Source organism: Acomys russatus, chromosome 3 (genome assembly GCF_903995435.1).
Source record: "Acomys russatus chromosome 3, mAcoRus1.1, whole genome shotgun sequence".
NCBI classification, from domain to species: domain Eukaryota; kingdom Metazoa; phylum Chordata; class Mammalia; order Rodentia; family Muridae; genus Acomys; species Acomys russatus.
This window is the reverse complement of record NC_067139.1, coordinates 8217909-8231552: the sequence shown is the minus strand read 5'-3', so window position 1 is coordinate 8231552 and position 13644 is coordinate 8217909. Positions and strand designations below refer to the sequence as shown.

General features: G+C 41.5%; 1 protein-coding gene across 1 annotated transcript; it reads left to right on the top strand.

Moving 5' to 3' along the window:
* Positions 1 to 9796: 9796 nt before the first annotated feature.
* Positions 9797 to 10726, top strand: LOC127208968 (vomeronasal type-1 receptor 4-like). The gene has a single exon (XM_051168492.1). The coding sequence runs from the start codon at positions 9797 to 9799 to the stop codon at positions 10724 to 10726; it is 930 nt and encodes a 309-aa protein (XP_051024449.1).
* The last annotated feature ends 2918 nt before the right edge of the window (positions 10727 to 13644 follow it).

Below are 13644 nucleotides of genomic sequence, written 5' to 3'. Positions count from 1 at the left end.
TCCAAAAGATACTCTACCAAACAAAGAATTTTAAACAGAAGAGCTATAAACAGTTAACAAAATGGATGAAATAATTTATTAAAAGAAATTAAAGAAAAAGTGTAAGGTTTTATTATTTCAGCAAATTTAAAAGATGTGAAGTCTATATGTAAAAACGACTGTAGAACTTCATAAAGAATATAAAAATAGCTACTAAAATTTGAGAACTTGCAATTTATGAGACATTGGAATAAGTATATATGCACACACACATGTGCGTGTGTGTGTGTGTGTGTGTGTGTGTGTGTGTGTGTAAGGGAACTTTCTCAGTATTACATGATGAATAAGGAGAAAAATCATAAATTAAATCCAGTTCTGATTTCAACAGCCTTATCCATTGGTATGGTGCAGTTAGTCATTACATGAATGAGTTCCTATTGTCTACCAGGAATATCTCTAAGAGTGGAGGCACGTTTTTTGACCAGTGTTGCTAGGTCCCTGGGATATCTATCTAGTTTCAGGTTCTTGGTCATCAAAGTAGTCTTGGGTATGTGTTGAATCTCATGGAATGGACCTTAAGTCAAATCAGCTATTGGTGGCTTGTTCTCACAAGCTTTCTGCCACCATTGCCCTTGCATATCTTCCAGGCAGGACACCATAGTAGATAAACTGTTTGTTTCTGTCCTGGTGTTTATGTTTGTCTTTTGAGAGCATACAGAGTACATTAACTATACCAAAGGCACTAAGTGTAAACATGAAGGCTCTATATTGGCACTGACTCAACATCTCCTTTTAATGAGTTCTGTACATGTTGTCTTCAGCAAATGGTCCATGTTATCAGTTTTTGCAAAGAAACCTATAGTCTTGGAAAGAGCCTGGGTTGTTTGAGTATCCCTGTTGTTTTACATGAAAATCCCAGATCACTCTATTTTACCAATAAAGACTTAGGAGCCATATGCTCTGGTGAAAAACCTGCTAGCTCAGAGAGGCAGGGAAAGCACCCAGCTGGCCTTCCTACTCAGCTCACATCCTGATGGAAAAGGACAAAATGGCTCACTAGCTCACCTGACAGCCCAGGAAGAAAAGGCCAAAAAACCCAAGGCCAAAGGCTTGCTATCTCAAAGTTCAAAAGGCCAAAGGCCAAGGAGCTGAGGAGCTCAAGAGCTAGAGAGCTAAGAGCCAAAGAACTAAAAAGCTAAAGAGCCCAAGCTTAAGTTCCAAGGCCGAAGAGCTAAAGAGCTAAGGTGCCTTCTACTTCTACAAGCTGTCTTAAACACCCTTCAACTCAAATTCCCTCCTATTCTTTAACCTGTCATCTGGTTTCTTGCTCTGACTCTTGACCTAATATTGGTTTTATTAAACTCTGTGTACAGATAGCTCTTGAATTAATGGTGTGTGTTAAGGCTCAGCCACACCAAGCAAGAAAAAGGTTTTTCCAGTTCACAATTTCAGAGATCACATTGGGATCAAATATCTGGTAACAGACTCCCTCATGGGACTCCTTTGGCCAACATATCATATTTTTAAATTTCTACCTACCCTGACATATGCAATGCACAAGTTAGTTTCTCTGCTCCTGGATTTCCCCATTCAATAGACACTTACAGAAACTCTAGTTTCCTCAAATGCTCTCCTTTCATTTACAGAGAATCTTTTGCTTCTATTATGTTTCAGCAACACCTACATGTAAGGAGGCACAATCACACAGGACATCGAGGAATACAAGTGACCCCAAACCCATCTCCTATGATGACCCAATGGTGCTTTTGCATCCAAAATCAAACTGATGGGACTGTTGCTCCTAATCTCAGCCCTTCACCGTAAAGGAACCAGCGTCCCCTCCTTATGCACCCCCATTAAGGCCAAAGTCTGTAAAGCTGCAGACTGCTTTAACACTTCCCTTCTCTGCCAGTAAAACAATTCTGAGATAAGCCACAACTGATAACTGACCCTAGCCACCTGCCAGGGCAGAGTTTCCCAAGAGTTAAAGAAATATGTGGGGAACTGCCCTTAGTGGCTCTTGGCTTAAAACATAGGCAATTCCATCTTGTCTGCAGACTCCACTTTCTACATCTCTGCCTGGCATGTAGCAGGCTGGGGTTGGCCCAAGGCCACTCCACCTGATCCTGGGAAACCACTTGCTTATTTTACCTTTGCATCTGCATTCCCACAGAACTTACTTCCTTATCTTGAAGTTTTTACTACTGAGACAGAAGCAGAACAACTGCCATTAGGTGTCCATAGCAACCCTGCCTACCCAAATACCCTTGCCCAGGAGATTACCTACCAAAAACCCTATGAAAACTTTCAATAAACGAGGCTTGATCACAATCTTACCTTACCTCCTTTTCCTCGTGTCTTCTGTCCTTTTTTACTCCTGCACCCCCTCCTAGAGTCTCCGTTTGAAAACCCTACACCCTGGAGCAGATTGGCGCCCATACACATGGCTTGAGGCACCGGGGAATCTGTGAGGAGCACCATCCCTTAAAGACTGCAGTTGCTTCATTACATAGAGGTTGCTGCGGGAGAACACTCACTCTGTGAGAAAAGACATGAAAAGAGATTGCCGCCGCGGAAGTTGCCCACTCTGTGAAAGAAGATCCGAAAGGTAAGAGGACAGGGATAATATGGGACAGGAAATTAGCGTACATGAAAAGTTCATAGGTGGACTTAAAGATTCTCTCAAGGCACGAAGAACTAGGGTTAAGAAAAAAGATTTAGCTCATTTTTTCTTCTTCCTTAAAGACGTTTGTCCTTGGCTCCCACAAGAAGGGACCATAGATAAGAAAAGATGGAGGAGAGTGGGTGATGCTTTAAATGATTACTATCAGACCTTTAGCCCTGAAAAGGTCCCTGTCACTGTTTTTTCTTATTGGAATTTGGTTAATAATATCTTGTGTGTTAGACACTTTCATGAGGATATTAAAAGTGTATTAGATGAAGGTGAAAAATTTTCTTAAAGAAGAACTTAGAAAAAGTCTGGGTTCCCTGAACTCCCGTTCTATAAGCCCCTAACCCTCTAAAAAAGAAAGAGGAACCCCCTTGCCTGAGGATAGGGACTCTGAGTCCATAGTAGTCCCCTGGGACGAGGAAAAGGCTGACTTAATTGATTTGGAAAATAACCAGGACTCTAAAATCCCCCCCAAAGCCTAACACAAAAAATGATCCACCTACCAAAAAACCTGATCCCCTCAAAAGACTTTACCCCTCTCTAAAAACCTTTCATTCTGAAGTTAACAACGATGATGCTTTAACTCCTGAAGAGGAGGCTGATTGAGAAGAAGTGGCCCGATATAGTAACTAATACTGGCCATCGCTCACTCGCTGGCCTCCTCCCTACCATTTTGCACCCCCCCCCCCCCCTTATTCGGCCTGGTCCTTCACCTTCCATTAACATGCTCTTTGCCCCCATGGTCAGGATGCTGATTTCCAAGACACACAGAGCAATACTGTCCTTTTTAAAAAGGACCTCGCCTTGACAATCAAAAGGCTACAGGAGGCTATCCAACTTTTAAAGGAGCATAATGAGGTGATTAAAGAATTAAGAATGCTAGACCTTGAACTTTCGACTAACGGAGCCCTCCTGCACCATGCTTACAGCCCCAAACCTGTCCTGGCTCCACATCGTTCAGCCTCTCCTGAAGCTTTGACTCTGGCACCCCCTACAGGCAAAAGTCCTAAACCGATTTAAAAACAAAAAACAAAAAACCCTTCCCTCCTCAAAGATTTGACTTCTTCCCAGTCACTGAGACTCTTATTAAACTAACCACCACTTATGCAATCAGATTAACGCCAATTTCATCTCGATTCAAACAGGATCTTATATTGTCCACCCTGATAATTCTTGGTGGCCCTGTAGTAACGGATTGACACCGGTGTGGGCATAACCTCTCTTGTTCTTTCCAATAAGCATTACTCAGATCTCTGCTTCTCAATCAACAAAGACCATGAATGACTGGAACCCACCATTTCACACCTTGAAAAATGCCTTACTTCACTTGGTAAGGTTGTCCTTCAAAATAGAAGAGGTTTAGACTTGCTTTTCCTCCAGCGAGGAGGCCTTTGTGCAGCTCTTAAAGAAGAGTGTTGCTTTTACATGGATCACTCTGAAGTGGTCAAGGACTCCATGGCCTGGAGCATAGACAGAGGGAACAAGATCAGAGCTGGTTCTCAACCTCTCTTTGGCTAATCACTCTTTTATGCTCTGTGTTAGGACCCCTGATAAGCTTGTTACTTCTTATATCTTTCAGGCCATGGGCTTTTAAAAAACTGACCAATTTCATAAAACAGCAAGTGGATGCCATCCAGGCCAAGCCCATACAGGTCCATTATCACAGGCTGGGGCTTGCAGACCAAGGCTATTCAGATGAATAGTAGGCCATACCTTAGGTGACCCTGTCTAATACAGAGCCAGGGGTCAAAAGGCTCCCCTTGGACCCAATGACTGGTTATAGAGGGCACCAGGGGATTCAGAGCCTATGACGGGATTATGCACAATCAGGACCATATCCAACCTAAGACAAGAAATGCCAACCAATTTTCAAAGACATCAAGCTGTTGGCCTCTTGAAGACGGGTAAGGGACAGTCTGAAGAGATTGATGCATCCTAAGACAGGCCTGGACCAACCATCCAGCTTAAAAAATATATAAAAGGGGGACCTGTGGGGAGCTGCCCTTAGTGTCTCTTGGCTTAAGACATAGGCAATTCCATATTGTCTGTAGACTCCATTTTCTACACCTCTGCCTGGCACGTAACTGGCTGGAGTCAGCCCAGGCCACTCCACCTGGTCCTGGAAAACCACTTGCTTATCTTACCTTTGCAGCTGCATTCCCTTGCTTCCTTATCTTAAAGTTTTCACTACCGAGATAGATAGCAGAACATCTGCCATTAGGTGTCCATAGCAACCCTGCCTACCCAAATGCCCTTGGCCCTGAGATTGCCTACTAAAACCCTGTGAAACTTTTCAATAAACGAGGCTTGATCACAATCTTGTCTTGCCTCCTTTTCTTCACATCTCCTGTCCTTTTTCACTCCTGCACCCCCTCCTAGGGTCTCCATTTGAAAACCCTGTGGGCCAGGGCAGAAATACACTGTTTAGACTAACAACAAAGCCAGCTCACCTCGAAAAAGTCCAAACATACTCTCCTAGTCAATCTGAGCAGCAAATGATCTAGCACATAACAACAACAAATTTTAAAAACTAGGCCAAAGTTCCTAACGCGCCCCGTGACTGCTTCAACCAATCTCTTCCATAGGTCAACTTCCCCCTCCACCCATTACCCAACCACAAAATTCCAAAGCTAATAACTTCCCAAGTGCCAACCAATCACATACTGTAAAACTCATTTCTTTGTCTAAAACCTATTTTTTAAAAACCCTATGAATTTGTTGTTCAGGGTCGCCTCACTCTGATGAGTGGGTAGACCCCAGTGCACTGGAACAATAAACCTCTTGCTTTTGCATCGATCTGGTCTCCATCTCTCATTTGGATGCTTCCAGGAATAGACTCTCCCGACTAGAGTCTTACAACACACATTTGTTTACATTATGTTGTATCCAGGTAGGAAAGGCCTCAGAGAAACTACAATATAAAGTTTGTGGAAGGACCACCCCTGGACACAAATAAATGGGGAAGTACTCTTGAAGTTTTATAACAAGGATAGATTATTTTTTGGAATAATAGCCAGAGGGAATAAGGGACATCAGGAAAACAAGGCACTCAGAATGAACTAAGCAAGGTCCGTATGAGCTCACAGAGACTCAACAAGCAACCATGGGGCCTAATTGAATAAACAGGAGGTCCTCTGGAGATGCAGGATGCTCAGTACACAGAAACTTGATTAGTTGTTCATCTTCTCACCTCACAAACTTCCATTCAACGTAATTAAACACAAATTAAGCTTAAAATAACTTTTGAGCAAAACAGATGTAGTAACTGTGGGGAGAAAGGGAAGCTGTACTTCAGAGACTAGGTCCCTGCATAACCCTTCCTTCCTCCTGACATTGTGACAGTGTGAAACTTGAAATTTTTAATACCTGATGACACCAATATCCCCACAGATCCAGACAGTACAAATGTGACCTGGCAAGTGTCACCTTCCCAGAGATGTCTCAGAGCCTGTCCGCACCACAGAGGTCCAGGTGAGTCCACTTCACTAAAGCTGAACACTCTCTCTCTCTCTCTCTCTCTCTCTCTCTCTCTCTCTCTCTCTCTCTCTCTCTCTCTCTCTCTCTCTCTCTCTCTCCCTCTCACTAAGCCAGGGAGTAGTTGAGAGGTTTTGCAAGCTTTGGGTCCTCCACTTCCTCCTGACCCTGACAAGGCTATTACCTGGCTCTGGAGAACTCAAAGATAGAAAAATGGAAGAGCAATGCCGAGGCATCATTGTCCATCCTCAGGCTGGAGTACCATGGCAGAGCTCTGGGCAGGTCTTTGCCTGAGGTTACCTCCTTGCTTTTTTATAGAAATGAGTAATATATAAAAGATTTTTACCCAGGGGTCCCGCTCAAACTAAGGCACCAGCCAAGGACAATACAGGCGGTAAACTTTAAAACCCTACCCAGATCTAGCCAATGGACAGAACATTCTCCACAGTTGAGTGGAGAGTGGGGTATGACTTTCACACGAACTTTGGTGCCTCATATTTGACCATGTCCCCTGGAGGGGGAGACCTGCTGGCACTCAGAGGAAGGATAGCAGGTTACCAAGAAGAGACTTGATACCCTATGAGCATATACAGGGGGAGGCAATCCCCCTCAGGAACAGTCATAGGGGATGGGAATAAGGGGAAAATGGGAAGGAAGGAAGAATGGGAGGATACAAGGGATGGGATAACCATTGAGATGTAACAAGAATAAATTAATAAAAAATTTAAAAAGAAGATTTTTAAATGTTTATAAAAGTTTGAGACAAACATAATGATACATTCCCAAAACATCTGCACAAGACAGACTGAGGCAAGATAATGTTTCAGGCTAGCCCTGTTTACACTGGAAATTGAGTCTCAAAAATAACAAGACAAAAGAAAAACAAACAAAAGAATCTTATTTTTTAGCTACCATGCTTGCCAGCATTGTGACTACAAGTGTGTCGCTAGTGTTTGTAATATTTGTTTGCTTTACTTTTGGTGCATTTCCATGTTTCAAATGTTGACCTATGTTTTCTTTAACAACAGCTTTTTTTTAAATATTCCCAGAGCTGATTTCATTTATTTTTTTTATTAATTTATTCTTGTTACATCTCAATGGTTATCCCATCCCTTGTATCCTCCCATTCTTCCCTCCCTCCCATTTTCCCCTTATTCCCCTCCCTTATGACTGTGACTGAGGGGGATTTCTTCCCCCTGTATATGCTCATAGGGTATCAAGTCTCTTCTTGGTAACCTGCTATCCTTCCTCTGAATGCCAGCAGATCTCCCCCTCCAGGGGACATGGTCAAATATGCGGCACTTTAAATCTTAATTTAAAGGTTTTCCTTCTGTAGCCATCCTGATAGTCTCTAGATTATATCACATGCTATTATATATAATTATCTCAAAATCAGCCATTGTGCATCTGTATACCCGGTGCATGTAGAGAACTGTGAACCACTAAGTGTAACAGTTTCCATCACCATCGTGAGGATCCCTGCTGTGAAGGGTCCAGGCTGTGAACTAGCACATCCTGAAACAGCTCATCTTAACTTCATCCCAGCACTAAGCAGCAAAGAGCAATGATCTGTTTCTGTTTGTTTGTTTTCATAAAAGTAGGATGGATGGGTGTAACCATCCTAAGGCTTGAGGGCTAGATCCAGACATGGTATCATCCATCTATCTAAAGACAAGAACATGACGTCTTTTAAATAAATTTTCTAGCATTTCTGAAGATAATGTGGAAGATGAATCATCACCTCTCCATCTGCTAACAGTCTACTTCAGTGGAAGGAATCTATTATTAAAACGTTAGAAGCTGATCTCAAATATGATTTAAAGTTTGGAAAAGAGAAGAGATGGCTAAAAAAGACAGGATACGCAGGTAAGCAAGCATTAGACATGTATATATGTATGTATGTGTATATATATATATTCATGATGACTTAGGATAAAATGATAGCAGGGGTTTTTAAAGATTCCAATCACTGACTAAACAATTTTTGTTGGAAGTGTTAATGATGCACTTGGTGTTAATGTCTGGAGCATTATTCATTGTGTTCAGATACTTAGCATGGTATTGTGATTTCTACCCTGCAGTAGAGCAGCAGATGAAAGGCAACGATTGACTTTTAGAGTCATGAAGCCACCTGGACACACACCAAAAAAAAAAAACTCCGGTTTGTGTATGTCACCTGTGAGGTTATCAGGACAAAAAAATTTACATAATCCCATGAGTTTGGCATGAAGAGGAGCAGTTAACAGAACATTCCAAGAACTCAGAACACACACGCCTGCAGACAAGGGCCCACACAAACTGACATAGCTGCTGCTCACAAGGTCCTGCAGAGGCAAATGCCACCATGACCTCTTAGATGAGAGAATCCCTGCTCACAGTGACATGCCCCAAACTACTGTGCTGCATGCAGCCCACAGTGGGGGCTCATAGCTCATAAACTGCACTCATCTCACGGCAACACCTAACACCTCATCAATCCTCTTCCTCCATTCTTTTAATCATCCCCTTGTCCAAAGCCACCCCATGCTCCCTAAAGTACACTGAGGTCACTCAGTGGGTCAGATGCCCTAAAGTCACAGCTCTCTGATTCTCTCTCTCTCTCTCTCTCTCTCTCTCTCTCTCTCTCTCTCTCTCTCTCTCTCTCTCTCTCTCACTCTCTCTAGGAAGCACCCAGGGTTCCCCTAGACACCCTCCCTGGCTGCAACCTGGTGGTCACATGAATTTTTTAGCATACTTTTTGATGAATTCAACTACTGGGCCCTATCCAGAAAGGCTATTCAGTTTGCCATGACAGTGAGGACTAGATAAAAAAATAATCTAGTGAATATTTATATGCAGTAAAATTGCAAAAGTGTCAATATAAAAGCTTTTAAATATTAAGATGGAAAAATTCACTTGTAATCCCAACAACTCCAGGAGGCAGAGGCAGGTGGATCTCTGGGAGTTTGAGGAGAGACTGGCCTGAAAGCCAAGTTCAAGACAGCCAAGGCTACACAGAGAAACCTGTCTTGAAAAATAAATAAATAAAAGATGTAGAAAATGATAAGACAAATCTTTGAGGCAAAATGCAAATCTAGACATTGTTTTGCTAATCAAGAGTTAAATAAGAAAAGAACATCAAACACAGGAGGAGGGATGTGGAAGGTAAAATTGCTAGATCTGAGAGATGTCACAGGTGTTGACCAGCAGGCTTTCCAGTGTCTTTTATGTGATGTGGGGAAGGCAGGCAGGGTCAGCATGAGCCTGAGGCTTTTGGAATTTGGTAGAGAAATAGTATGAAATAGAATGAGAAACAGAGGTTGAAATTTTGGTTGAGGATCTTGGAGTTAAATTCAACTATGCAGAAAGGTAACAAAGATAATGCAGAAATGCAGACAGATACCCACACCCACACACTGTAGAGTTAAAAAATAAAAATAGAAACCTTTAAAAGTTTAGATTTGAATCCCATTTGCCAAACACCTACCAAAGCGCACGCAGTAACGCAAAGTCTATACGAATAAGGGGGAATTTCAGTAACCTAATCTGCAACATCACTTGTGTCCACCACTGTTTCTTGAACAACAGAAAATGTTATTATTCAAAATGGGCATTTCAGGTGCATGTGTAGCATTACTGATGCTTTTTTTTTTTTAAATAAATAGTTGCATCCTGTATACAAGGAAAGAAGAAATGGTTTTGGAGTTTACTAAGAAAATAATCTTTCTCTTCATGACCATGCTTGGCATTCTGGGGAACTTAACTCTTTCTGTGGATTATATGTACAATTGGTGGAGAGGCCCTGAGAAGAAACCCACACACCTTATTCTCATCCATTTGGCTTTTACAAACATCATAACCCTCTGTGCAAAAGGATTGCCAAAGACAATAGCAGCTTTGGGTTTGAGAATCTTCCTACATGACATAGGGTGTAAGATCATTGTTTACCTGGAGAGAGTGGCCCGTGGCCTCTCCATCTGCACCAGCAGTCTTCTCACTGTGGTCCAGGCCATCATCATCAGTCCCAGAGTATCTGGGTGGAGAAGATTCAGGCCAAAGTCTTCATGGCACATCCTTCCATTCTTCTTATTCTTTTGGATACTCAATTCTTTAATAGGTATGAACCTTATCCATTCCACCACAAATATAAGATTGAATGTATCACAGCTCAGGAGTGATGACAACTATTGTTATTTTATGCTACCAACTTGGAAAATAAAATGGATTTTTCTCCCTCTCATGGTCCTGAGAGACGCAGTGTTCCAGGGCGCCATGGGAGGGGCCAGTGGCTACATGGTGTTTCTTCTCCACAAGCACCACCAGCATGTCCTCTACCTTCAGAACTCCAAGCTTCTCTACAGAACTCCCCCTGAGCTGAGAGCTGCTCAGAGTGTCCTCCTTCTGATGCTCTGCTTTGTTTTCTTCTACTGGTCCGATTGTGCCTTTTCAATAGTACTAAGTCTCTCCTCAGGGGACAATTCCTTGATGGTAAATACTCTCCGAGAACTTCTGGCCCTTGGTTATGCAACATTTAGCCCCCTTTTGCTGATTCACAGGGATGGACTTCTGGCTAAGTGTCAGCATTTTCAGTGGGAAAATATGAGAAAATGTCTCTCTAATTGATATATTCATTGAGTGAGAAAAAACTTTCAAGTCTTCAATATTGTGGGTAAAACAAAATCCCACAGAGCAGTTATAATCTTGGTGACTCAAGCCTTGCACTGAGAGTAATATTACAATGATATAGAAACCTCATTCTAGTAGTGACTATATTTTAAGTACTTTGTTTTCCTGTGTATTAATTTACTGTTTATGAGTAGTTTGCCTGCATTTATGACTGTGTATTATATGCCCATTTGAGGTTGATAGAGCCTGGAAGGATCATCAAATGCCCTTTAGCTAACTGGATCTGACAGATGATTTTGAATCAATATGTAGGTGCTATGTATTGAAACTGGGTCCTCTGGAAGTCCAGCCAGTCCTCTTAATATCTGATCCATCCCTCCAGATCTGGCAAAATCACTTTATGTAGGATTTCTTAAACTTGTTTTGCTACTACCATAACATGAAGTATGCAGATGAATTTCATAAATTACACACTGATGTAATCATATTCATCCAAAATTTTCCTTATCTTTTAACTGACACTCTTTGTAATGTTCATACCATGGGGCTCTTTTAAGCTACTTCGAAGTGTCTGTTATTATTTATCCATGGAAAAGATTTTACAGAATTATAAAAGTATGACATGTATTGTGCATTCAGTTGATAGGAGCCCAATGCACCTGTCACAGAATGTAAATGCACCAAAACATTTCATTGCTGTCCTATTCATTACAGTTCTGCGCAGTAATCAAGACTATAGCTATGGGACAAACCAGATAAAGAACATGCAATACAGTTTTATTTCATATCTGTCTAAAGTTCTATGATGATTGAAAACTGCGGGTTTTTGTTTTCCAAGATGAACCAGTGAGTGTGACTGAGGCCAACTGAGGCTTGTGTGCTGGTGCCCTTTATTAATGCCATGGTGCTCTCCACAGCACCACCAGCTCTTTATCACCAAAGAGCTGCACAATATCTGATTCTACATTCACTTAAATGGAGAGTTTGCTGCTTAAGTTATTAGATTGAGTCTATACAATAAGATACTGAAATGGTTCTAAGAATCTGGTGGACACTTTCTGAAAAGTACTTATTGACAGAACCAGTGAACATGAAATTGTAGTATGGCTAGAGGTAGGTTTATGCTTTACTAATTTTTTGATTACCTGTCATATCTGCCTAGAACTCTTGTAAACATGTTAGGTGCATCACGTATTAACTTTACAATATGAATAGGTATTTATTCTTGAAAGCCTGTATAGTATACACAAAACTTTTAAGTAAGTGATGTGCATTGTATTATGCTATAGCTAATTAAATAGTCTGTTTTTATAATATAAATATTTGTTTTATTTTTGTGTACACATCTGTGTAAGTGTATGTATGCCACATTTTTACAGGTGCCCGCATAGGCCAGGCTGTCATGTGACCTATGATGTGGGTGCTGGGTAAGGAGCTAGTGTCCTCTGCAAGATGAGCAGGTCTCCTCACCATCCCTCCAGCTCCTTGTCTTTCTCATGTAGATGTGACTTGTTTGTAAGTGGCATCACTGCTCATGTTACTCCTACAGCTCTCATGTTAAAGCCTTTTTCTAAGCACCTGACATAAAGAACCAGACAAATCAAGCACCTTCTAAGTCATTTTGTGTAATTTGACTCAAAAGGAAGTGATGTAAGAACGTGGAAAAGAGACGAAGAAAGATGTGTTGATCTGAATGATGAAGAGTCGGCTCGACATTAAGAAGCTTAGTGAGTAAAAGCACCTGCCGACACCCAGACAACCTGATCTGTCTTTAAAAAGAAAACTTATCCCACATGATGTCCTCTGACCTCACACACGTGTTGAAACACAGATATGAACACACACAGGGACACACAAAATAAATTTAATTTTAAAAATTAAGACATTTGGTGGACAGGAGATATATAATTTTTGACAGAGCATAAACAAGGATGATCTAGACTCAGAGGGCCACATATAGTTGCTATTTTAAGTCTCTCCCTAAAAGTCAGAGAAGATGGGATAAAATAAAACAAAATATTGATTAGAACACAAAGTAAAATTATAGAACAAAATGGAAATAGTCATGAATGTAAATACGTAAAGGACAGTGGAATCAACATGGAAAGGGGACTCAGTTATGTCCTCAGGAAATGCAAAGTGATTTGACAATTGCATTAGTATAAACGTCACCTCAAACTTTATCATTTCTTTATATTGGACACATTGTGTGTCACTAGCATGGACTTGTAGGGCATTATGCTAAGTGAAATAAATCAGCTACATGTACGCAAATACCAACATGACTTTAGTAATAAGTGGAATGGAAATACAAAGAGAATAGAGCCTTCAATGTGTGGTGTGCAACCTACAGCCCTCAGGCACTACCTCCAATGTGAATCCTGCTTCTGGCTGGGTCCTCCATATATGAGGCAGTGAGTACTCAGAGTTTTCCAGTCTTTACACTGAAATTCTCCTTGTCACATGACTTTTCCCAAGAAGATATTTTAAAAATCTGCTCGCCCCGAATAGTGTAAAAAGTCTTCATAGAATCTGTTCCATTCAATTTGAGCTGACTGAACCACTTTGCTTGGATCTCTTGGTACAGTTGTTAAACACATTGCATTTTAACAGGTAACCCCTTCCCAGATCTAGCCAATGGTCAGAACATTCTCCACAGTTGAGTGGAGAGTGGGATATGACTTTCTCACGTACTATGGTGCCTCACATTTGACCATGTCCCCTGGAGGGGGAGACCTGGTGGCACTCAGAGGAAGGACAGCAGGTTACTAAGAAGAGACTTGATACCCTATGAGAATATATAGGGGGAGGTAATCCCCCTCAGGAACAGTCATAGGGGAGGGGAATAAGGGGAAAATGGGGGGGAGGAATGGGAGGATACAAGGGATGGGATAAACATTGAGATGTAACAAGAA